The sequence below is a fragment of the Mastacembelus armatus genome, chromosome 20 (genome assembly GCF_900324485.2).
Source record: "Mastacembelus armatus chromosome 20, fMasArm1.2, whole genome shotgun sequence".
NCBI classification, from domain to species: domain Eukaryota; kingdom Metazoa; phylum Chordata; class Actinopteri; order Synbranchiformes; family Mastacembelidae; genus Mastacembelus; species Mastacembelus armatus.
In genome coordinates this window covers 401,837-428,535 of record NC_046652.1, presented here as the reverse complement: position 1 = coordinate 428,535, position 26,699 = coordinate 401,837, and the positions used below count along the sequence as shown (strand labels likewise).

The window sequence follows — 26,699 nt, the reverse complement described above, 5'->3', positions numbered from 1 at the left end:
GAACTGTGTCGAATGGGAAGTTCATTCAGCCACAGACTAATTCCCCCTAAAGCCAAGACTGTTTCTGTTTTCAAGTTCTGATTAAAATAAAGTCTTGTTTTGTACCAGAGTGGGCGCATCATTGGTCTGAAAATACTTTTAACCCCTCAATTTGTGACACATCCAGTATTTATATAAAAAAGGAAAGAGAAGAAAGTTGGAGCTTGAAATTCAACAACTAGAGAGAAATGCAAGTAGAACTATTGAATTTAAAATGATGACCCATGACCTTTGTTCTTTGACAGCATTTAATTGTATGTTTTCATCCCCAGCATCCTTCAACATGAAATAACAGGAAAAATTATGTCTCTGGTAAATTAAAAGGGAATTTGGGGGGTGCAGTTTCTATTAAAGACTGGGGGCCTTAACATGGTTTGGAGTGGATTTTTAGCCAAAACAATTGGCATAAATGTGTCTTCTAACCCTGCCAGTGTGGTCTTCAAAAGGCTCCTCAATGCCCCAGTCTTCCTCTCCAACGACTCTTGGTTGCCTCTCTCTCCAATGTTATGTAGCACAACACATGCAACTACAATGTCACATGCCTTTTGTGGTGACACCCTAAGGTGGTTCAGACACTGAAATCTTGATTTGATGAGTCCAAAAGCCATCTCTATGTGAGCTCTTATGTGTGCATGAGCAATGTTGTAATTCCACTGGGCTTCTGTCTGTGGCTCCTGATAGGGAATCAAGAGATATGGCACACATGGATATCCCTTGTCTCCCAGCAAAAGTCCTGAGAATTCCCCTGGATACAGCAGATGTCTTCTAGAAAAATTGGTAAAGGGATTTTTAAAGCTCTAGTGTTTGCCATATGTTCTGTGATTGACTTACCTTGTTCCAGTTGCTAGGAAATAGAGGAGGCCCCAAAGACTCTAGAGTCCTGCACTGAACTAGGCCATGTTCCCTCTACATTTGGGATCAAGCAATCTGCATCACAGATCCTTTAAAAAATGAAAACTGTAGGTCAGTGGAATTACAGACATAAACATATGGAACATGAATATTGGAAGTTAATTTATTTGGAATGAAGAGAATAATGATGCCCTGCTTTTTGGAGAAAACAATCTGTCCTACAATAGTAGCTCACAATATCTTCTCAGTGGGACTGTATCTGTACATTGATGCTGTGTAATTTCCTATTAACGAAGTCTGCTTCATGCAGACCAGACGGGCGCTTAATACGTTTGTGGGGGCAGTCCAGAGCACTGATAAGGTGAGTGCTTTATTGCGGCGTGTTGTGTTTGCAATATAGGGGCTCAGTAATCTCCAAACATACACTATTCTGTCTCTAGAGAACCTAAACTGTTCATACAGGTAGTTGTCAGGAAAAGCCAACGGGTCTGACCTGTCCCTGAAAGTTGGTCTTCTCTGAAATGTCCTGAGTACAATTAAAGCTCCCTCATTCATAACCTCATCAATGACAGGACACGCCATAATTCTTAAAGTCTGACACATGGGTCCAAGTGCCCTATATTTATACCTGTGGTCATTAATTCATTCAAAACGTCAAAGCAACAAATCACATGTAACCTGTTTTTTCTTAAACTCTGTCTCTAATCATTTATTACATTTCATTGGATTTTCTTTCACTTCCATTAATAACTAAAAAAAACAGAGATCAGCATTAGGAAGCTCCAGTTCAGCAACAACTAGGGCTCAGCCTGACAGTCAGCCTCCCCTGGACCATGCTCATTCACAGAGGAAGTTGCCATAGTAACTGAGCTCAAACTATTTGAAGTTTGCTTTATGAAACCGAATCGACCGAAAATAAGTCTGACTTACCAAAATAAGCCTGGCTTATTTCGTCATCTTGTTTCATGGAACAGCCTCTGGACAACATGTGCCAACAACAATAATCAGAAGAAGAAGCAGCAGCTGTTTGTCCGAGTCGTGTTGAAGAGCTGAAAATGAAAACCTGAAATGTTGATGAAATGTGTTTGTGAGCCAGTGAAAACCGATGCTGACGCCTGATTGGTCAGCAGCTCTCTCTCTCTCTGTCACACAGACACACAGGTAAACACAGAGGGGCGGAGCCACAGGGATCAGGTGACCCAGGTACCTGAGAACAGGCGTTCAGACTCCATTTAGAGACGACAGAGCAGAAGGAGACGTGGCTGAGGCAGGTGAGTGTTGTTCCAACGTTGTTCTCTTCCTGTCACAGAGCCTGAGTGAGTTTTCTCTCTGTGGAGTGTGGAGGAAGAAGAGTCCCTATAAAGCTCCCTCAGCACAAAGATTTGAAGCAAGTGACGAAGTTCAAAATGTGTGTCTGGGTGTGACTGACATGAACACACTTGTCGTCAGTTCAATTTTCTTTCTCTTTCTCTCAGAAACTTTCCCTCTAAACTCTGTGCCAGGGGTCCAAAGTCAGTCAAGATCCTACAGACCTGGTACTTTAGGATCTAAAGGCTTTTGATAGGCAGGTAGGAAAAATGTCATGTTCCAGTCAGACCCACAGGCCTGCTAATTGTTAGGCACCATAATATTGTGAAGAAGAGAAATATTTCTTATTTCTTCATCATCTTTGTCAGACCCTGGAGCCCTGTTTTGGTCTGTGGTTGCACTTGTTTCCCCACCTCTGTTTGTGTTTGGGTCTAATAGTCTTATTGTTTCCTGGATGTGAGAGTTTTCCAGACTTGGCCATTTTACAGCATAAATGATGAGTTTCATGTGTCGAAGGTGGAGATATTTTGGGTGCAGTTTACCAGAGGGATCATTACTCAGAAAGTGAAACCCTAAAAATTGATCCTGATGACGTCAGTCCCACATCCACTATCAGACTTTGGTTATGCTTAAGTCTAAAATGCCAATTTCTACCAAATCTTTTCCTCTGGTCAAGACATAGATTTGCACTTGGCAGTTTAACATCAGCTCTTTAAAACCACCTTAGGGAGGATAAAAGACAAGTAAAAGGATGTGGGAGAAACACTGAACAAATAGACTCAGAGAACGACCCTCAGAGGTTCAGTCAGTTTTACTTGTACAAGCAGTAACTGTCACAGAGCTCACTAAGTCCAGAGTGAGGAGTCACTGGCTCGGCACAGCAAGGCATTTTATAGCTTGTAGCTTAGTACGACCAAAGTTGTGTACAAAGAAAGAAAGAAAAAAATGTTTTTCAATCGTCTTCTTGTTAAATGAGCTTTGATCCATAAATGTCATGTAAATATATTTAGGCCACCATGTTGGTACAGGGAAGCCTCCTAATGCATGTCTGTGTATGAAGGCAGGAGGTGAGTCCACAATGAAAACCATCAGAGCTGAATTTACAGCCACAAATGTCTGGATGATCCAGGAGACCTGGCTCCAGTCCCAGTGTGGATTTTCCTCCCCAAACACTTCAGACTTGGTGGACTGGAACACTAATATTTGGTAGGATGATATTTCAGATGCAGGTCCAGTTCTCTGAGGAATGATTCCAAAGATCTATCATCTTTGGTTCTTCCTACTCTGGAAACTGGCTGCCACAAGACCAGTTTCTGTCTCGTAGAAACCAGGCAGGAATGAAAACTGTGGAATTCTAGCAAACAGTGAAGGATAAAGATGCTATGCTAAGGGAACATAACTGTCAGGTGGAGCTGCCTGTATTTGTTTCCATCTACAAACTGTATCTTTATGAAATGGGACTGAAATGTGTCGGTCTGTGCATATGGGAGGCGGAGAATCCAGAAAGGTGGTGCTGGAAATACCAGGGCACTTCCCTTTATCTTCAGATGAGGTGTGAGCGACCCTAAGAACTTCCTGTGATGTTGTTGACTTCCTGTTTGTGTTGCAGAGCGTCCACTCACTGCCACATGTGAAGAAGAGCAAAGTGTGAAGTCAGACTCCATTTTAAAGTCCACAGAGAAGAAGAAGGAGGAAACAGGAAGTGGGAAGCAGGGTGAGTATTAATATGACACCTGCACATATTGATCCATCTTATTGATGAATGTTGGGATTGAGTTTGGTTTAGACTTGTGTTTCCTGACATCACAGTCACACTGTGTCTCTGGGATGGTTCCATCAAACTAATGTCCAATCAATAAGAAGCTGCTGCCGTTACATGAGAAAGGTGGAAATAATGAATAAAGTCAATGTGCAAACTAAAGAAAGCCCCCACAGATCCTGAAGAAGGACAGCAGAAGAAGAGATGAGAAGGGTTTGGAACATTCATGGCCAGGAGAAAACACTGGGAGCCAGTTTCTCTAAGACTGTGGGACTGGAGGAAGCACAGCCACAGCATCAAACACTGAACAGTGTTAAGAGTCTGTAGTTGGTGCACGCAGCCAGTCAACCCATAGTTTCCAACACCATGAATAGTGTCCCACTCAGAAAATGGGCCTCTGATGTTCTATGGTGCCTTATCTTTAATCAGTGGCACTAACAGGACAGATAACATAGAGTCTGGTCAGAACCATGAGACATACAAGCAGGAAAACAAATAGTGGACTAGAGGACTGATCCACTAGCTCTCTGATCCACTGGCTTTGTTTTCAGACAGCTGATCCCAGAGCAGCTCATATGACATTATAGTCTGGGAGTCATTACTCTCAGTATCATCCACCATATATGAATATGAATCACTGGGAAAACAGTTAAACTGGGAGCTGGAATGTTTACACTACAGCTCTACTATAGGATCTGGTCCAGAGACTCCACCCACTGTGTATGGGATCAGGACTTTTATGGGCTCTGACTTCTTTACTGAAGTCCAGTATGACGTCATGATCAGACCCTGATCACAGGCTGTGTTACATTTGACATCTGCCCTTACAGGTATTTATACATATCAAATATTTGTTCTTTCTGCAGACAGAGACCAGGTTCTTCAGGATCCAGCTGTCTGTCCATGAAGAGTGACCGGTCCAAACATCCTCCTCTATTTTTCAGTCCTGAACTTGGACCCTCAGACCCACAATAAGAGCCTGATTCTATTGTAAATTGAAGATGGCTCAATTCTTAGACAAATTTGAAGTAACCAGTCCCTAAACTTTGTTCACACAAAGACAGGAATCTGCAACCATACTGTGTTCAACAGGTGTCTAAAGCACTGCGTGTAGACCCCCAGTCCCGAGTCCTCCTACAGCTGGAGGTGCTCCAGGCAACTGACTGTGTCCAACTATAGATCTGGATGGACTCATGCAGGTCCACAAAACACAAATGACAACCTGTGACCTTTGACCTGTATGCAAATGTCTTCACAGAGAGAAGAACAGTGGAATTTCTGTGGAGGAGCTCCGGTCCTGTCAGAGCAGCACTGTCCAAAGTAAGACGTCCATCTGTGTGTTGATGTCCTGGTCTCTGAAAACAGGACGTCTTATTTCACCCTGTGGTTATTCTCTCACACAGCATTGACATTTAAGATGATTAGAAATGTTACAAAAACCTTTTCTGTCCTCAGATTCTTTCTCTGGTATCACAGTGTTTCTTGTCTTCCAGTGGACTCTGGTCTCCAGGAGGTTTTAGATCAATATAAGACCAGTCTGAGGATGAGATGTGAATGTGTGACTGAAGGACCTGATCCAACAGGAAGTGGAACCCTCCTCAACAGGATCTACACTGAGCTCTGCATCACAGAGGGACTGAGTGAAGAGGTTAATACCCAACATGAGGCCAGGCAGCTGGAGACCATTTCCAAGATGGAGACTCTCCATGATTCTCCAATCAAGTGCCACGAGATCTTTAAAGCCTCCCCTGACCAGCAGAGACCCATCAGACTGGTTCTGACCAATGGCGTCACTGGTGTTGGAAAAACCTTCTCAGTGCAGAAGTTCAGTCTGGACTGGGCAGAGGGCTCGGAAAACCAAGACATCAGCCTGCTGGTCCTGCTTTCTTTCAGGGAGCTAAACCTGATCAAAGATGAGCAGATCAGTCTTCTCAGGCTGCTCCATGTTTTCCATCCAACATTACAGAAGGTCACAGCAGAGCAGCTGGCTGTCTGTAAAGTTCTGTTCATCTTTGATGGCCTGGATGAAAGCAGACTTTCACTGGATTTCAACAACAGGAAGGTGGTGTCTAATGTCACACAGGAGGCCTCGGTCAACGAGCTGCTGACAAACCTCATCCAGGGGAATCTGCTTCCCTCAGCTCTGGTCTGGATAACTTCCCGACCCACGGCGGCCAATTGGATCCCTCCTACGTGTGTGGACAGGCTGACAGAAGTCCGAGGCTTCACTGACACCCAGAAAGACGCGTACTTCAGGAGGAGGTCCAGGGACGAAGAGCTGTCCAGAAGAATCATCTCACACATCATGGCATCCAGGAGCCTCCACATCATGTGTCAAATCCCAGTCTTCTGCTGGATCACTGCTACAGTTCTGGAGCACATGTTGACCACAGAGCAGAGAGGAGAGCTGCCCATGACCCTGACTGATCTGTACTCACACTTCCTGCTGGTTCAGACACACAGGAAGAAGCACAAATACCATGAGGGACATGAGACGAGTCCACGGCAGCTGACGGAGGCTGACAGGGAAGTTCTTCTGAAGCTGGGGAGGCTGGCGTTTGAACATCTGGAGGAAGGAAATATCATGTTCTACCAAGAAGACCTGGAGCAGTGTGGTCTGGATGTCCCAGAGGCCTTGGTGTACTCAGGAGTCTGTACAGAGATCTTCAAAAGAGAGAGTGTGATCTTCCAGAAATCAGTCTACTGCTTTGTTCATCTGAGTGTTCAGGAGTTTCTGGCTGCAGTGTACATGATCCATTGTTACACCAACAGGGAGACAGAGGTACTGGTGAAGTTCCTGGGGGGAAAATACAGAAGGTCATCTCTGGATGACTTCCTGTTCAGAGCCATGGAGAAATCCCTGCAAAGTAAAAGTGGCCACCTCGACCTGTTTGTCCGCTTCCTTCATGGGCTCTGTCTGTTGTCCAACCAGAGAGTCTTAGGAGGCCTGCTGGATCAGACAGGGACCAGTCCAGGAACAATCCAGAGAGCCATCAACAACCTGAAGAAGACGAACAGTGATGATATCTCTTCTGACAGAAGCATCAACATCTTCCACTGTCTGATGGAGCTGAACGACCACTCGGTCCATCAGGAGATCCAAGAGTTCCTGAAGTCAAGGAACAGATCAGGGAAGAGTCTCTCTGAGATCCAGTGCTCAGCTCTGGCCTACATGCTGCAAATGTCAGAGGAGGTTCTGGATGAGTTGGACCTGAAGAAGTACAACACATCAGACCAGGGACGACTGAGACTGATTCCAGCTGTGAGGAACTGCAGAAAGGCTGAGTAAGTCCAGATGTGCCCAAGTGAAAAAAATATATTTTTGTATATTTTCTAAAAGTATATTGAGTATAATTTTTAAATACTTTGAAGTACTTGAAGTTGTGTTAAAATGAAACCAGTGAAGTTGCTGGAAGCTGCACTATAAATCTGCTTTAGTACATGAAAAACATATTTTACATGTATTATTGGGTATTGGGTATTGTGTTAAATTGCAACCATGTTGAACATATTGCATTAAAAGACACAATGATATTGGATTGATATTCCTAGTAAATATAAGTCCACTATAAGCATCATTGTGTGTTTAATAAATACACCAACAATGCCCTCTGAATGGATTCTCCAAACACTGAGTCTGAAATGTATATACTTTACTTAGATTCCAATCAAATGATGTTGGACTAAAAGCACTACTTCCTGTTAGCATGTTCTCAAATGCTCTTACTTTGAAAAGCCCAGTGCACTTTGAAGACATTCTAAACTGATGAAGTCCAAAACACGTCAGTCCAACAAATACTGATTTGAAGTCTAACACTATTAAATCCAGCCATTTAAGGGCTTTTGAACAAAACAAGTCATTCAAGGAAACAACAATAATAAACAGGAACAAGTTTGTGTTTTCTATTAGTGAGGTCAAAGTATTAGTTGGCTGCACAACTATGGGACTAAAATGGATTTTAGTGATATTCAGGATTCTGCATAGTTCTCAGAAGAATTCTGTCCAAACATCCAAAACACATGAAGTAAATGTAGTATGAAAGAGTATTTTGAAGTGAAACTTTGTACACAGGAATTAGACCACTTCCAAGAGTCCACTTTAACACAGCCAGGAACACATACATTGTGTACTTTTTGTCACAAAAAGATCGTCGAAAAATGTGGATAAAGTATAATACATTTTATGTCTAATAAAACCTTAAAGTCTCACGATTAAAATGGCATAAAGCAATTTAGGATCGAATAATCACAGCGACTACAGTTTCTTAATATTTAACAACAGTAAACATACAGTACAAAACGCCGCTCTTTACCTTTCTCTCGTGTAACTTCATAGGTGTACTCAAACATGGAGTGCCGCATATCGTTCTGTTCGTTAGAATCCATAGAACAAAGTGCACCCATGTTTTAGTCCAAAAGACGTAATATTGTACAGTAAATCCATAAATCCATCGTCCTCCTCATAATAAGCCGTAAAACGAAGCGGTTTACGGCTGTTTTGTCCGTTTATTCAATAAAGTTTGACATAGCAAGCTTCTGTGAATCACATGAGGCCTCAATCAAACGTGTTGTTACGTTTCACTGCGTAACTAACGGTAAAACCAATAGAATTCACATCCTCAGAGAAAATCCCAGTCAGGGGGCATAGTCTAACTTCGATTGACAGGAGAATTAGCCAGTCAAATTGTTCGGAAATGGCGACAGACGCATCTTGTAGCCAATGATGAGGCCTAAAAATCAACATATGGCATGTCCTGCCAGATGACGCAACAGTGGGCTTTAACGCAGCCCCCACTCCTACTGTAAATGTAGGCTTGACAACACTGGGCAGGCAGCGCTCGACGCTAGAGGGGGAGGGGAGTCATGTTTCACATTCTACAGCGCGCCGATAGAAAACTGGGACGCTTTTGCTTCAATCGGCACCAAGGCCGTCAATATTACTCTTAAAATGTAAGAACAGCAGCTAGTTTTATTTATCTACGTGTTGTCGGCCATTAGCAAAAAAAGGGGGCGGGGTGACTAAGAGGTTAAAGTAAAAACACAAACCATGAACAGACTTTTGGAAAATATCACTAAGTATACTTCAAAATCTGTTGAAAGTAAAGTGCACTTTGAAGAAATCTGCTAAATGACTAATGAAGTAATGAGATCATTTCAATATACTTTGCAAACATTTACTTTGAATCAGCTTTTTTTGTATCAGCAACTCTTTGACTAATCTTGTACTTGTTCCAAAAGAACTGAGTTTTCTCTGCTTCCTGTCCAAGATGAAAGCAGAACAAAGATGAAGCGTGTGCAGTGTGACAGAGAGTGAGAAAAATTCTTATTTCATGTCCAACCCACTGAGAGAAGATCAGCTGAACCACTGATGTGAAGACACAACAGGACATGTCCCTGTTTGACATCAAGTGATTCAACTCAATATATTGTCTCTGTCATAATAACAGCTTTTCTAATATATGTGTCCTCACAGACTTTCTGACTGTGGACTCTCAGAGACTCACTGTGAAGTCGTGGCCTCAGCTCTGAAGTCCAACCCCTCCCATCTGACAGAACTGGACCTGAGTTACAACAACCTGCAGGATCCAGTAGTGCAGCAGCTGTGTGGTGGACTGCAGAGTCCACACTGTAGATTGGAGACTCTGAGGTCAGTTCACTGACTGTTACTATTGTAGATCTTAGATGTTGAATCCACAACTAAAGCTCCTATGGATGTTGGTTGTTCCATTCAGTGTTTTCATTGTTCTTCTATTCTCAGCAGACTAAGAATGATTCCTTCAGTTTCACTTCATTTCACTGAGCTGTCTTCAATAATGTGTTCACTCATATTGAATAGTCATATTAATAATGATGTGTTTCTTTCTATAGAAGCTTTGAAGAACAGAGTGTCCCAAAAATATCATCTGTCAGGAAGTTGTTCTGAATCCTTTGTGTTTCTAAACAAACTGTGGAAACAGTCCAAAGCTGAAACTGTTTCAACTGAAACTGTCCAGTGTTTGTCCAAGTTTTGATCCCAACAATATGTCAATATTGGACCAAACTAATATCTGACATCCTCCTGAGAGCCAGAAGGAAAAAGGTTGGAATATTTCCATTTTGGAATAGAAGTGAAGACTTTGGGACGTGAGAAACAAAGTCCTATTTCTTTTTGAGGAATAACACGTCACTGTAGTGGACACTGGGTCTTGCTTTGTCCCAAAAACCACACAATAAGCATCAGTTTGCTGATGATAATGTTGGATTTTCTCTGCATTTCTGTCTGATTTTTCTCACTTGATGAAACTCAGAGAAAACATATGACACAGTCAGTTGTCAACAATCTATGAATGGGATTCCAAAGCTTCTGTTTATTGGCCAATGACACAGTGGGGATCAGTCCCAACACAATGACATGATCTGGTCTGTGCATTGGGACTGGGCCATTAGAAAGCAGTTCTCAGCCTGTTGTCATTGCCAAGACCTGAAATGCTGATGCTGTGTGAAGAACCTTTGAGTAGTTTTTGTTCCTGAACAGAAGCCAGCAGCTTTGGTCCTGACACTGTCCACCCAGTTTGTTCCCTAATCCAAATCTCATTGTGAAGAACAAATCCACAGTGTCTCTATAAAGTTGATCCCATAGAAATGAAAGCACATGTGGAGCACAGAGACACACAGATGAAATCATGTGTCCAGGTGGTTGATCTGTGTTTAGTGTCTGAGCTGCTGCTGCTGCTTTACCTCTGTGCTGTGCTGAGGCTGCAGCCAATAAAGCCAGAGAAGAAGATGCAGAGAGGGAAGAGACAGGAGACAGGAGAGCCTGGGGGAGCTTCCTTGGCTCAGATAGAATAAGGAGGAATAATTCAGTCCATTGTTTTGCTGACTATTATTACTATTATTCTGACTGTTCTCATATTATTCTTCTCATTATTATCATTCTACATTTCCCTTCAGGGATTAATCAAGTTGATCTCATCTCATTATTCTAATGAAAAGAAGAAGAATTGTCATCATCATTATCACCATCCTCATTGTCATCAACATCAGTTTCACATCGGATCTCCTTCTTTGCTTCTTTATTCAGGTTGTGGAACTGCAGTTTGTCAGAGACCAGCTGTGGTTATCTGGTCTCAGCTGTGAAGTCCAACCCCTTCCATCTTAGACACCTGGACATGAGTGGAAACAACCTGCAGGATCCAGGAGTGCAGCAGCTGTGTGGTGGACTGCAGAGTCCAGACTGTAGACTGGAGACTCTGGAGTCAGTTCACTGACTGTTTGTTACTATTGGAGATCTTTAGAGTTGAATTATTATTTGAACTCAGTGTTTGCACAGACATAACTTCTATTGAAGTTGATTTTCTTTCCTCTCTTTGGATTTTTCTGAGGCTAAATTCAGTCTTAAGTCTCACAGAAAGTTGGTCTCATTGTGTCTAAAGAGTCACATGTGTCAGCAGAAAATCCTCTGAACTAATATTTGTTGGAAATGGATCCAGTTTCTTTGATGCAGTAGAAATATTTCTTTGATCATTGATATTGATGGTTGAGAACACACACAGACAGGTGTGTTTCCCTCACTTCAGAGGACATTCCATTGACTTCCATTAATTTCCTGGAGACAAAGCCAAACCAGAAGCACTACTTGGTGAACCCTAAGCACAAGCTGAACCTCAACTTCCAGACAGCTTCTTCCACATAGAAATCCAGACAGGTCCTGGACTAGATTATTGGCCCCTGCCCACAGGCAGAACGTCAGTAGAAGAAAAACCGGCTCCATGTGTCTCTGGGAATCCTGAGAAACTCTTTGAAGGACTACCAGAAAACCATTCAAACTGCTCCATCTGGCTGTTTGTCCAAAATCCTGGTCAGGTACTCTCATGGCCCAAGAGCTTTATTTAGCAAACCTGTCACTGATCCATCCATCAGTGGACTGTCCAATGTCTCTACAAGAACCTTTTAGTGACAACAGGACTTTTGCTAGACAAGACCTTGCTAACCCTGTTTGGGACTGGGCTCAGGGTTTGATTTGCTCTGTGTCTTCAAGCACTTTGACCCTGTTTCATTGTCTTTTCTTTCTGAAGTGGTGAAACACTTGAAACCAACCCCCCTGTCCCCTGGATAGAGTTCCTGCTAAAGTCCTTAAGGAGGTTTTCAGCTCTTTCATTAATAACTGCCTTAGTCTAGGTGTGTTCCCAGCTGATTTCAAACATGCAGTGGTCACTCCGTTACTGAAAAACCATGTTGACCCCTCAGTTTGATCCAGTTAGAGACCAGTTACTCATCTGACATTTCTCTCTAAAGTTTTAGGAAAAAGTGTTTTTGAATCAGTTTCTTTCATTTTAGAAGAAAATCCAAGTTTTGAAGTCGACCCAGTACAGAGTGGGCACTATTAAAAATCCATCCTGATATGATGTTATCAGGTGAATAAAGCCAGAGAAGAAGAGACAGGAGACAGAGACAGGAGAGCCTGGGTGAGCTTCCTTGGCTCAGATAGAATAAAGAGGAACAAGTCAATACATTGTTTTGTTGCACTTCGGAACTGGGTCAACAAACTTTAAGCAGGAAACTTCAAAGCTGCACAGTGACAGTATGAGCCATCAACTAGATTGATTCTGCTGTTGGCTGGAAAGCAGCTTCTCTTCCCATGTGCTGACAATAATATCATGATATAGTCAGACTATTATTACTATTATTCTGACTGTTCTCATATTATTCTTCTCATTATTATCATTCTACATTTCCCTTCAGGGATTAATCAAGTTGATCTCATCTCATTATTCTAATGAAAATAAAAAGAATTGTCATCATCATTATCACCATCCTCATTGTCATCAACATCAGTGTCACATTGGATGTCCTCCTTTGCTTCTTTATTCAGGTTGTGGAACTGCAGTTTGTCAGAGACCAGCTGTGGTTATCTGGCCTCAGCTCTGAAGTCCAACCCTTCCCATCTGAGACACCTGAACCTGAGTCTGAACAACCTGCAGGATCCAGGAGTGCAGCAGCTGTGTGGTGGACTGCAGAGTCCATACTGTAGACTGGAGACTCTGAGGTCAGACCCCATGTTTAGGTTGTGTTCTGAGATGAATGTGATGTGAAAGCTGTGCTGCAGACATGAGGCTGATATTAGACTGATCCACACTGAGGATCTTCATGGGAAAGGCTGTTTTCCCTCTCAGAGAAATGTGGCTGCACAAGATGGGTTTGTATAGATGGAGCCACAGGTGGAGCTGGCAGAGTTTCAGAGCTGAAGTCACTCCATCTTTATTGAAGCAGCAGCATGTTGGCATTCATATTAATGACAGCTCTTTGTCTCTTTTTGGTTGGGACTGCTTTGAACTGCATCCTGTTGGCTTCAGCTGTTTGGAGTTTCCACTTTCTAAACTTCTACTTTCTAAACCTTCTTCAGCTCTGAACGCATTCTGAAACATTCAACACTTTCAAGAGGAACTTTGGTTTCTAACGTCACATCTTTGGTTCTTTATTCAGGTTGGTTGGCTGCAGTTTGTTAGAGACCAGCTGTGGTTATCTGGTCTCAGCTCTGAAGTCCAACCCCTCCCATCTGAGACACCTGGACCTGAGCTACAACAACCTGGAGGATCCAGATGTGCAGCAGCTGTGTGATCTTGTGGAGAGTCCAGACTGTAGACTGCAGACTCTGAGGTCAGTAGAGGTCTGGAGTCAGTCCATGGTGCTTTCAGCAGGATTGGACTAAACCTAGTCAGTATTATAGCAAAGATCCAGGATTTCCTGTAAAGATCCAACCTTCTCGGTGAAGTTGTGAGAGGAGAACAGGGACAGGGTTCAGGATTGGCTGCATTTCAATCCAACAGTGGTTCACTTTGGCCTGGTCGGTCACCATGGAAACTGGGTTGATCAGTATAGTCATCTATTGCTAACTTGCACTGAATCAGGATCAGTTTAATGTCTCACATGAGAATTTATCCGTAGCCAATCAACAATGTGGAAAAAATCCAGTCTTCAAACAGGATCCCTGTCTGAACCAAATCCTCGTTCACCTTAAAGTCACAGTGAAGACCAGAGCAGTGGGCTGAGTCATAGGTTCTGTCAGAGGTCATGTGGACTCTGAATCAGCAAATCAGGTCAATTTAACGTTTGTGATCATTTCAGTCCAGTCTGATCTAATTCTAGCAGTAAACAGTTTAATCCATAATGTGAAGGAATGAATCAAAACTACAGCCTGTGATGAACTAAGGAAAAATCTGATGGAAAAGAGAATCTAATTATTTATTTACTTACCTGATTATTTACTTACTCACCTTCTAACTGATGTTTGTTCCAACAGCTTTGGCTTAGATGTGAAAAGAGTGATTCAGTCTTCCAAAGGCAAATCCTGTGAGTAACACTGAAACATTGTCTTCATCTAATTTTTAAAGCCTGATTTTACAAAGTGTTTTTGCTCATTTCATTGTAAAATCTTTCTAAATTGTGTTTTTGTCTTGGCTCAGGAAAACACCTGCACCCAAAGAACTACAGGCTGTGTTTGATTTGAGGTTCCTGCAGATCCTTACAAGTCTCAACGGGTCTTGAAATTAGCAATTAGGGTCTTGACGGAAGCCACTCCTCAGTAAGAGGCACATGACAGCCCACCTGAAGTTTGCCATGAAGCACCTGAAGGACTCTCAGACCTTGTGTTTTTAAGAAATTTGCAAAGATTTTAAACAAACAAACATGTTTATCTTCTCCAAATTTCAGCTTCAGAATATATCACGTAGAAAGTGTCTATTTATTGAATGTCATTCAAATGTGTTTATCAGCGTGTATGAGCAGCCCAGAATCCATAGAGCTGGAAACTGTCTTAATAATCAGGGCTGGATTAAGCAGGGGCCCAGAGCTCAGGGGCCCTTGGGCCTGTGTCTCTGTATGAGGGGACTCATGTTGTGTCTCCATCTAGTGGCTGAAAGCAGCAACAACACTTGGTCAGGCTGAAACTCTGTCCTCCCACTTGTAGCGAACCAAAGGCAGGAGTATATGGTCACATTCCAGAGTGAGGGAGGAGTGATATCCTCTGACAATTTATGACTATGAAACTCTGTGACCCACTAAGGTAAACAACCAGGGATGGTACAAGTACTGCAATTTCAAGACTCCCCTTTTGACAAAGAGCAGGCCAATGGCCCTCACAAAGAGAACCCCTCTTAACGAACAGACTCCCCCTGATCACCTCCTGCCATAAATACCTTAAGACTATTCCCTTTTTAGACAAGACCTGAAACCTATACAATGACTTATGAACTGGTTTTCATATCCTGTCCTTATATTCCTGCTTTGGTTGATAAACATATAACATGTGTGACCAGACCTACAGAGCATCATTGTCAGACTACCATGTGATATAGAAACTGTGTTATTGTTTATGTTATTCCTGCTTGTAGTTAATCTCTATATAACTATGAAGTTTATTGATTTTCATTTATGTTGTGCTGAACTATTCAGACTGACTCTGATTAGTTATTAAGTTTGTCATGTGTTTAAACTTTGCTGGGTGAAAAAAGAAATTATGTTCCCATCTTAGGAAGCAGTCTTAAAAACATACAACACTTCAAGAATAGAATAATCTCTTGATTCACAGAGATTAGTGAGACTGCCCATCACAGTCAGGAGACTGAACCAAATATGGAGAACTTCCTGGACAAATCACATTGTGTTATGCACAAAGAACCAGATAGATCACCCGCCCAGCGCAGACAGGCACAGCAGAACTGAGAAAAAGAAGAAAAGAGAACAAGAACTGAACGACAGAACTGGAACTTGAAACAGACTTGAGAATGATCACTTGGAACTGAACTCTGGGGAACTGAACACCCCGAAGAGAACAGAAATGGACAGAGGTACAGACAGATTCAGATAAACTTAAGAGATGTCCAGACTCTCAAGCTCAAAGGCTCTCAGAAAGAGCTGCAGGAGAACCATGAAGTAGAGATTGGTTTACTGCCCAGCAGAGAAAAAATAAAGACATCCTCTCTGCGTGTGGCTGTCCTCCAGCTGACCATCTTACATCAACCAACTCCATGAGACGACCGTGCGGAGGCCAAAAGGAGAGCAAGAAAGACGACGAACGGACTCAGGCCCAAAGCCCAAGACTCGGGGGAACATCTACTCTCTCCTACTCCTGCTGGCAGACTGCAGTCAGACCAGCCCACAGACAAACGGACCAAGCCCCAGTAAACCCGAAGACAAGCAAGTAACCTGTGGCTGTGCTGGTTGTCTCACACTAATCTCAGTTGATCTCCATAATTACTAGAACTTCCGCCTAAACTACAGTGGGTACAGAAAGTATTCAGACCCCTTTAAATTTTTCACTCTTTGTGTCATTGCAGCCATTTGCTAAAATCAAAAAAGTTCATTTTATTTCTCATTAATGTACACTCAGCACCCCATCTTGACAGAAAAAAAACAGAAATGTAGAAATTTTTGCAAATTTATTAAAAAAGAAAAACTGAAATATCACATGGTCATAAGTATTCAGACCCTTTGCAGTGACACTCATATTTAACCATTTCTTCTGATCCTCCTTGAGATGGTTCTGCTCCTTCATTGGAGTCCAGCTGTGTTTAATTAAACTCATTGGACTTGATTAGGAAAGGCACACACCTGTCTATATAAGACCTTACAGCTCACAGTGCATGTTAGAGCAAATGAGAATCATGAGGTCGAAAGAACTACCCAAGGAGCTCAGAGACAGAATTGTGGCAAGGCACAGATCTGGCCAAGGTTAAAAAAGAATTTCTGCAGCATTCAAGGTTCCTAAGAGCACAGTGGACATCCACTGGAAAAAGTTTGGGATGATCAGAACTCTTCCTAGACTTGGCCGTCCAGCCAAACTGAGCAATCGTGGGAGAAGAGCCTTGGTGAGAGAGGTAAAGAAGAACCCAAAGATCACTGTGGCTGAGCTCCAGAGATGCAGTAAGGAGATGGGAGAAAGTTCCACAAAGTCAACTATCATTGCAGCCCTCCACCAGTCGGGGATTTATGGCAGAGTGGGCTGACAGAAGCCTCTCCTCAGTGCAAGACACATGAAAGCCCGCATAGAGTTTGCAAAAAATCACATGAAAGACTCCCAGACTATGAGAAACAAGATTCTCTGGTCTGATGAAACCAAGATTGAACTTTTTGGCGTTAATTCTAAGCGGTATGTGTGGAGAAAACCAGGCACTGCTCATCACCTGCCCAATACAATCCCTACAATCCCCGTTTCAGCTGCAGGGACAGGACGACTGGTTGCAATTGAAGGAAAGATGAATGCGGCCAAGTACAGAGATATCCTGGAAGAAAACCTCTTCCAGAGTGCTCAGGACCTCAGACTGGGCCGAAGGTTCACCTTTCAACAGGACAATGACCCTAAGCACACAGCTAAAATAACAAAGGAGTGGCTTCGGAACAACTCTGTGACCGTTCTTGACTGGCCCAGCCAGAGCCCTGACCTAAACCCAATTGAGCATCTCTGGAGAGACCTGAAAATGGCTGTCCACCAACGTTCACCATCCAACCCGACAGAACTGGAGAGGATCTGCAAGGAAGAATGGCAGAGGATCCCCAAATCCAGGTGTGAAAAACTTCTTGCATCATTCCCAAGAAGACTCATGGCTGTACTAGCTCAAAAGGGTGCTTCTACTCAATACTGAGCACAGGGTCTGAATACTTATGACCATGTGATATTTCAGTTTTTCTTTTTTAATAAATTTGCAAAAATTTCTACATTTCTGTTTTTTTCTGTCAAGATGGGGTGCTGAGTGTACATTGAGAAATAAAATGAACTTTTTTGATTTTGGCAAATGGCTGCAATGACACAAAGAGTGAAAAATTTAAAGGGGTCTGAATACTTTCCGTACCCACTGTATGTTTAGACCTCAGACTCAAACACTGAACATAAATTAATTTCAAGATTTCTTTTCCACCACTGCAAACAACCTGCTGTTAGACTGTTCTGTTTGATTCTTTAACTCAGCTCATTTCTCTTTCTCTTTCTAATTTCTCTTTCCCCCTGTGGAAATAATGTAAATAGCTGAATAAATCTTAAAAAGACAACTGACTGGTATCATTGATGTTATTTCACACAGTAAATACGTCACTGGATCAGGAGAACTCTCTCTCAGATTGTAGACTGATTTCATGTATCACTGACTGGTTGATCCACCAAAAAAGGATCTGGTGCCCCAAATTATTAAGATGGTTGTGATCTTGATGATTCAAAAACTAGACATAATAAACCTTCATGTTCAATACATGTATATATTTACATTCACTACACCGCTGAAACGTGATGCCTGGAAAATGCAAGTTTCCAGATATTTGGCTCAGCAAAGAAGATTAGAAAGAAAGTCTGGCCAGAGATCCAAAGGACCATCACTTGTCCAGATCCAGAGCCTGTTGTAAACCTATAAAGTGGAGGGAGAAGCAGCTGAATCTACACACAAGACGGCACTTGGGGAATCAGGTCGGTCCATAGAAATGTTGATTGAATGTTGGCTGCCAGCTGTTTTTAGCTCTTATTGAAATGTGAGTCCCGAAGGCTGTTAAGTTGATGTGGAGACATTTGCACCAGCTCTGCAATCGACACTCCAGTCACATCACGTTCATTTATATGGCATCTTATACAACATATTGATTTAAAGAAGTGGTTCTCAAAGTGTGGTACGGGTCCCAGTAGTGGTACACAGAGGAATCACTAAATTCAGCTGTGTGTAAGCACAGTGCAGTTCTAATGTTCAAACTGTGGATCTCCAATGTTAAAGTGGCTGACAACAAGAAATCTTGTTCTTAGGAAGAAAACTGCCTGGTTTTTTAACTGTTCAGAGCTGTAGCTGAATAGTTAGGCCCATTACGCTACTGTATTTTAATGTTGGTCATTATGGTGGAACTTGGTCTAAAAAGTTGGAGAATTCTGTTTATTGGCCAATGACACAGTGGGGATCAGTCCCAACACAATGACATGATCTGGTCTGTGCATTGGGACTGGGCCATTAGAAAGCAGTTCTCAGCCTGTTGTCATTGCCAAGACCTGAAATGCTGATGCTGTGTGAAGAACCTTTGAGTAGTTTTTGTTCCTGAACAGAAGCCAGCAGCTTTGGTCCTGACACTGTCCACCCAGTTTGTTCCCTAATCCAAATCTCATTGTGAAGAACAAATCCACAGTGTCTCTATAAAGTTGATCCCATAGAAATGAAAGCACATGTGGAGCACAGAGACACACAGATGAAATCATGTGTCCAGGTGGTTGATCTGTGTTTAGTGTCTGAGCTGCTGCTGCTGCTTTACCTCTGTGCTGTGCTGAGGCTGCAGCCAATAAAGCCAGAGAAGAAGATGCAGAGAGGGAAGAGACAGGAGACAGGAGAGCCTGGGGGAGCTTCCTTGGCTCAGATAGAATAAGGAGGAATAATTCAGTCCATTGTTTTGCTGACTATTATTACTATTATTCTGACTGTTCTCATATTATTCTTCTCATTATTATCATTCTACATTTCCCTTCAGGGATTAATCAAGTTGATCTCATCTCATTATTCTAATGAAAAGAAGAAGAATTGTCATCATCATTATCACCATCCTCATTGTCATCAACATCAGTTTCACATCGGATCTCCTTCTTTGCTTCTTTATTCAGGTTGTGGAACTGCAGTTTGTCAGAGACCAGCTGTGGTTATCTGGTCTCAGCTGTGAAGTCCAACCCCTTCCATCTTAGACACCTGGACATGAGTGGAAACAACCTGCAGGATCCAGGAGTGCAGCAGCTGTGTGGTGGACTGCAGAGTCCAGACTGTAGACTGGAGACTCTGGAGTCAGTTCACTGACTGTTTGTTACTATTGGAGATCTTTAGAGTTGAATTATTATTTGAACTCAGTGTTTGCACAGACATAACTTCTATTGAAGTTGATTTTCTTTCCTCTCTTTGGATTTTTCTGAGGCTAAATTCAGTCTTAAGTCTCACAGAAAGTTGGTCTCATTGTGTCTAAAGAGTCACATGTGTCAGCAGAAAATCCTCTGAACTAATATTTGTTGGAAATGGATCCAGTTTCTTTGATGCAGTAGAAATATTTCTTTGATCATTGATATTGATGGTTGAGAACACACACAGACAGGTGTGTTTCCCTCACTTCAGAGGACATTCCATTGACTTCCATTAATTTCCTGGAGACAAAGCCAAACCAGAAGCACTACTTGGTGAACCCTAAGCACAAGCTGAACCTCAACTTCCAGACAGCTTCTTCCACATAGAAATCCAGACAGGTCCTGGACTAGATTATTGGCCCCTGCCCACAGGCAGAACGTCAGTAGAAGAAAAACCGGCTCCATGTGTCTCTGGGAATCCTGAGAAACTCTTTGAAGGACTACCAGAAAACCATTCAAACTGCTCCATCTGGCTGTTTGTCCAAAATCCTGGTCAGGTACTCTCATGGCCCAAGAGCTTTATTTAGCAAACCTGTCACTGATCCATCCATCAGTGGACTGTCCAATGTCTCTACAAGAACCTTTTAGTGACAACAGGACTTTTGCTAGACAAGACCTTGCTAACCCTGTTTGGGACTGGGCTCAGGGTTTGATTTGCTCTGTGTCTTCAAGCACTTTGACCCTGTTTCATTGTCTTTTCTTTCTGAAGTGGTGAAACACTTGAAACCAACCCCCCTGTCCCCTGGATAGAGTTCCTGCTAAAGTCCTTAAGGAGGTTTTCAGCTCTTTCATTAATAACTGCCTTAGTCTAGGTGTGTTCCCAGCTGATTTCAAACATGCAGTGGTCACTCCGTTACTGAAAAACCATGTTGACCCCTCAGTTTGATCCAGTTAGAGACCAGTTACTCATCTGACATTTCTCTCTAAAGTTTTAGGAAAAAGTGTTTTTGAATCAGTTTCTTTCATTTTAGAAGAAAATCCAAGTTTTGAAGTCGACCCAGTACAGAGTGGGCACTATTAAAAATCCATCCTGATATGATGTTATCAGGTGAATAAAGCCAGAGAAGAAGAGACAGGAGACAGAGACAGGAGAGCCTGGGTGAGCTTCCTTGGCTCAGATAGAATAAAGAGGAACAAGTCAATACATTGTTTTGTTGCACTTCGGAACTGGGTCAACAAACTTTAAGCAGGAAACTTCAAAGCTGCACAGTGACAGTATGAGCCATCAACTAGATTGATTCTGCTGTTGGCTGGAAAGCAGCTTCTCTTCCCATGTGCTGACAATAATATCATGATATAGTCAGACTATTATTACTATTATTCTGACTGTTCTCATATTATTCTTCTCATTATTATCATTCTACATTTCCCTTCAGGGATTAATCAAGTTGATCTCATCTCATTATTCTAATGAAAATAAAAAGAATTGTCATCATCATTATCACCATCCTCATTGTCATCAACATCAGTGTCACATTGGATGTCCTCCTTTGCTTCTTTATTCAGGTTGTGGAACTGCAGTTTGTCAGAGACCAGCTGTGGTTATCTGGCCTCAGCTCTGAAGTCCAACCCTTCCCATCTGAGACACCTGAACCTGAGTCTGAACAACCTGCAGGATCCAGGAGTGCAGCAGCTGTGTGGTGGACTGCAGAGTCCATACTGTAGACTGGAGACTCTGAGGTCAGACCCCATGTTTAGGTTGTGTTCTGAGATGAATGTGATGTGAAAGCTGTGCTGCAGACATGAGGCTGATATTAGACTGATCCACACTGAGGATCTTCATGGGAAAGGCTGTTTTCCCTCTCAGAGAAATGTGGCTGCACAAGATGGGTTTGTATAGATGGAGCCACAGGTGGAGCTGGCAGAGTTTCAGAGCTGAAGTCACTCCATCTTTATTGAAGCAGCAGCATGTTGGCATTCATATTAATGACAGCTCTTTGTCTCTTTTTGGTTGGGACTGCTTTGAACTGCATCCTGTTGGCTTCAGCTGTTTGGAGTTTCCACTTTCTAAACTTCTACTTTCTAAACCTTCTTCAGCTCTGAACGCATTCTGAAACATTCAACACTTTCAAGAGGAACTTTGGTTTCTAACGTCACATCTTTGGTTCTTTATTCAGGTTGGTTGGCTGCAGTTTGTTAGAGACCAGCTGTGGTTATCTGGTCTCAGCTCTGAAGTCCAACCCCTCCCATCTGAGACACCTGGACCTGAGCTACAACAACCTGGAGGATCCAGATGTGCAGCAGCTGTGTGATCTTGTGGAGAGTCCAGACTGTAGACTGCAGACTCTGAGGTCAGTAGAGGTCTGGAGTCAGTCCATGGTGCTTTCAGCAGGATTGGACTAAACCTAGTCAGTATTATAGCAAAGATCCAGGATTTCCTGTAAAGATCCAACCTTCTCGGTGAAGTTGTGAGAGGAGAACAGGGACAGGGTTCAGGATTGGCTGCATTTCAATCCAACAGTGGTTCACTTTGGCCTGGTCGGTCACCATGGAAACTGGGTTGATCAGTATAGTCATCTATTGCTAACTTGCACTGAATCAGGATCAGTTTAATGTCTCACATGAGAATTTATCCGTAGCCAATCAACAATGTGGAAAAAATCCAGTCTTCAAACAGGATCCCTGTCTGAACCAAATCCTCGTTCACCTTAAAGTCACAGTGAAGACCAGAGCAGTGGGCTGAGTCATAGGTTCTGTCAGAGGTCATGTGGACTCTGAATCAGCAAATCAGGTCAATTTAACGTTTGTGATCATTTCAGTCCAGTCTGATCTAATTCTAGCAGTAAACAGTTTAATCCATAATGTGAAGGAATGAATCAAAACTACAGCCTGTGATGAACTAAGGAAAAATCTGATGGAAAAGAGAATCTAATTATTTATTTACTTACCTGATTATTTACTTACTCACCTTCTAACTGATGTTTCTTCCAACAGCTTTGGCTTAGATGTGAAAAGAGTGATTCAGTCTTCCAAAGGCAAATCCTGTGAGTAACACTGAAACATTGTCTTCATCTAATTTTTAAAGCCTGATTTTACAAAGTGTTTTTGCTCATTTCATTGTAAAATCTTTCTAAATTGTGTTTTTGTCTTGGCTCAGGAAAACACCTGCACCCAAAGAACTACAGGCTGTGTTTGATTTGAGGTTCCTGCAGATCCTTACAAGTCTCAACGGGTCTTGAAATTAGCAATTAGGGTCTTGACGGAAGCCACTCCTCAGTAAGAGGCACATGACAGCCCACCTGAAGTTTGCCATGAAGCACCTGAAGGACTCTCAGACCTTGTGTTTTTAAGAAATTTGCAAAGATTTTAAACAAACAAACATGTTTATCTTCTCCAAATTTCAGCTTCAGAATATATCACGTAGAAAGTGTCTATTTATTGAATGTCATTCAAATGTGTTTATCAGCGTGTATGAGCAGCCCAGAATCCATAGAGCTGGAAACTGTCTTAATAATCAGGGCTGGATTAAGCAGGGGCCCAGAGCTCAGGGGCCCTTGGGCCTGTGTCTCTGTATGAGGGGACTCATGTTGTGTCTCCATCTAGTGGCTGAAAGCAGCAACAACACTTGGTCAGGCTGAAACTCTGTCCTCCCACTTGTAGCGAACCAAAGGCAGGAGTATATGGTCACATTCCAGAGTGAGGGAGGAGTGATATCCTCTGACAATTTATGACTATGAAACTCTGTGACCCACTAAGGTAAACAACCAGGGATGGTACAAGTACTGCAATTTCAAGACTCCCCTTTTGACAAAGAGCAGGCCAATGGCCCTCACAAAGAGAACCCCTCTTAACGAACAGACTCCCCCTGATCACCTCCTGCCATAAATACCTTAAGACTATTCCCTTTTTAGACAAGACCTGAAACCTATACAATGACTTATGAACTGGTTTTCATATCCTGTCCTTATATTCCTGCTTTGGTTGATAAACATATAACATGTGTGACCAGACCTACAGAGCATCATTGTCAGACTACCATGTGATATAGAAACTGTGTTATTGTTTATGTTATTCCTGCTTGTAGTTAATCTCTATATAACTATGAAGTTTATTGATTTTCATTTATGTTGTGCTGAACTATTCAGACTGACTCTGATTAGTTATTAAGTTTGTCATGTGTTTAAACTTTGCTGGGTGAAAAAAGAAATTATGTTCCCATCTTAGGAAGCAGTCTTAAAAACATACAACACTTCAAGAATAGAATAATCTCTTGATTCACAGAGATTAGTGAGACTGCCCATCACAGTCAGGAGACTGAACCAAATATGGAGAACTTCCTGGACAAATCACATTGTGTTATGCACAAAGAACCAGATAGATCACCCGCCCAGCGCAGACAGGCACAGCAGAACTGAGAAAAAGAAGAAAAGAGAACAAGAACTGAACGACAGAACTGGAACTTGAAACAGACTTGAGAATGATCACTTGGAACTGAACTCTGGGGAACTGAACACCCCGAAGAGAACAGAAATGGACAGAGGTACAGACAGATTCAGATAAACTTAAGAGATGTCCAGACTCTCAAGCTCAAAGGCTCTCAGAAAGAGCTGCAGGAGAACCATGAAGTAGAGATTGGTTTACTGCCCAGCAGAGAAAAAATAAAGACATCCTCTCTGCGTGTGGCTGTCCTCCAGCTGACCATCTTACATCAACCAACTCCATGAGACGACCGTGCGGAGGCCAAAAGGAGAGCAAGAAAGACGACGAACGGACTCAGGCCCAAAGCCCAAGACTCGGGGGAACATCTACTCTCTCCTACTCCTGCTGGCAGACTGCAGTCAGACCAGCCCACAGACAAACGGACCAAGCCCCAGTAAACCCGAAGACAAGCAAGTAACCTGTGGCTGTGCTGGTTGTCTCACACTAATCTCAGTTGATCTCCATAATTACTAGAACTTCCGCCTAAACTACAGTGGGTACAGAAAGTATTCAGACCCCTTTAAATTTTTCACTCTTTGTGTCATTGCAGCCATTTGCTAAAATCAAAAAAGTTCATTTTATTTCTCATTAATGTACACTCAGCACCCCATCTTGACAGAAAAAAAACAGAAATGTAGAAATTTTTGCAAATTTATTAAAAAAGAAAAACTGAAATATCACATGGTCATAAGTATTCAGACCCTTTGCAGTGACACTCATATTTAACCATTTCTTCTGATCCTCCTTGAGATGGTTCTGCTCCTTCATTGGAGTCCAGCTGTGTTTAATTAAACTCATTGGACTTGATTAGGAAAGGCACACACCTGTCTATATAAGACCTTACAGCTCACAGTGCATGTTAGGGCAAATGAGAATCATGAGGTCGAAAGAACTACCCAAGGAGCTCAGAGACAGAATTGTGGCAAGGCACAGATCTGGCCAAGGTTAAAAAAGAATTTCTGCAGCATTCAAGGTTCCTAAGAGCACAGTGGACATCCACTGGAAAAAGTTTGGGATGATCAGAACTCTTCCTAGACTTGGCCGTCCAGCCAAACTGAGCAATCGTGGGAGAAGAGCCTTGGTGAGAGAGGTAAAGAAGAACCCAAAGATCACTGTGGCTGAGCTCCAGAGATGCAGTAAGGAGATGGGAGAAAGTTCCACAAAGTCAACTATCATTGCAGCCCTCCACCAGTCGGGGATTTATGGCAGAGTGGGCTGACAGAAGCCTCTCCTCAGTGCAAGACACATGAAAGCCCGCATAGAGTTTGCAAAAAATCACATGAAAGACTCCCAGACTATGAGAAACAAGATTCTCTGGTCTGATGAAACCAAGATTGAACTTTTTGGCGTTAATTCTAAGCGGTATGTGTGGAGAAAACCAGGCACTGCTCATCACCTGCCCAATACAATCCCTACAATCCCCGTTTCAGCTGCAGGGACAGGACGACTGGTTGCAATTGAAGGAAAGATGAATGCGGCCAAGTACAGAGATATCCTGGAAGAAAACCTCTTCCAGAGTGCTCAGGACCTCAGACTGGGCCGAAGGTTCACCTTTCAACAGGACAATGACCCTAAGCACACAGCTAAAATAACAAAGGAGTGGCTTCGGAACAACTCTGTGACCGTTCTTGACTGGCCCAGCCAGAGCCCTGACCTAAACCCAATTGAGCATCTCTGGAGAGACCTGAAAATGGCTGTCCACCAACGTTCACCATCCAACCCGACAGAACTGGAGAGGATCTGCAAGGAAGAATGGCAGAGGATCCCCAAATCCAGGTGTGAAAAACTTCTTGCATCATTCCCAAGAAGACTCATGGCTGTACTAGCTCAAAGGGTGCTTCTACTCAATACTGAGCACAGGGTCTGAATACTTATGACCATGTGATATTTCAGTTTTTCTTTTTTAATAAATTTGCAAAAATTTCTACATTTCTGTTTTTTTCTGTCAAGATGGGGTGCTGAGTGTACATTGAGAAATAAAATGAACTTTTTTGATTTTGGCAAATGGCTGCAATGACACAAAGAGTGAAAAATTTAAAGGGGTCTGAATACTTTCCGTACCCACTGTATGTTTAGACCTCAGACTCAAACACTGAACATAAATTAATTTCAAGATTTCTTTTCCACCACTGCAAACAACCTGCTGTTAGACTGTTCTGTTTGATTCTTTAACTCAGCTCATTTCTCTTTCTCTTTCTAATTTCTCTTTCCCCCTGTGGAAATAATGTAAATAGCTGAATAAATCTTAAAAAGACAACTGACTGGTATCATTGATGTTATTTCACACAGTAAATACGTCACTGGATCAGGAGAACTCTCTCTCAGATTGTAGACTGATTTCATGTATCACTGACTGGTTGATCCACCAAAAAAGGATCTGGTGCCCCAAATTATTAAGATGGTTGTGATCTTGATGATTCAAAAACTAGACATAATAAACCT

General features: G+C 42.5%; 1 protein-coding gene across 2 annotated transcripts; it reads left to right on the top strand.

Moving 5' to 3' along the window:
• The first annotated feature begins 5,262 nt into the window (after positions 1–5,262).
• LOC113121511 (NACHT, LRR and PYD domains-containing protein 12-like) lies at positions 5,263–22,249 on the top strand. 2 transcript variants are annotated; one of them, XM_026292078.1, is made up of 9 exons: positions 5,263–5,278; positions 5,452–7,243; positions 9,432–9,605; positions 11,019–11,192; positions 12,810–12,983; positions 13,421–13,594; positions 19,554–19,727; positions 21,345–21,518; positions 21,956–22,249. In XM_026292078.1, coding segments are annotated over exons 1-9 (3,063 nt in total). In that variant the 5' UTR covers positions 5,263–5,277; the 3' UTR covers positions 22,182–22,249. The 2 variants fall into 2 exon arrangements, 1 of the variants encoding a protein (XP_026147863.1); XR_003294740.1 differs by lacking the exons at positions 5,263–5,278; positions 5,452–7,243; positions 9,432–9,605; ... (3 more) ...; positions 21,345–21,518; positions 21,956–22,249 and adding exons at positions 14,238–14,287; positions 14,401–16,233 and having other exon boundaries at positions 13,550–13,594.
• The last annotated feature ends 4,450 nt before the right edge of the window (positions 22,250–26,699 follow it).

What these genes read in the sequence shown, in the direction of transcription:
- LOC113121511 (XM_026292078.1), top strand. An exon ending in TGTAGACTGGAGACTCTGAG is followed by an intron (nt 12,984 to 13,420) that starts GTCAGACCCCAT and finishes TTCTTTATTCAG; the next exon opens with GTTGGTTGGCTGCAGTTTGT. An exon ending in TGTAGACTGCAGACTCTGAG is followed by an intron (nt 13,595 to 19,553) that starts GTCAGTAGAGGT and finishes TTCTTTATTCAG; the next exon opens with GTTGTGGAACTGCAGTTTGT.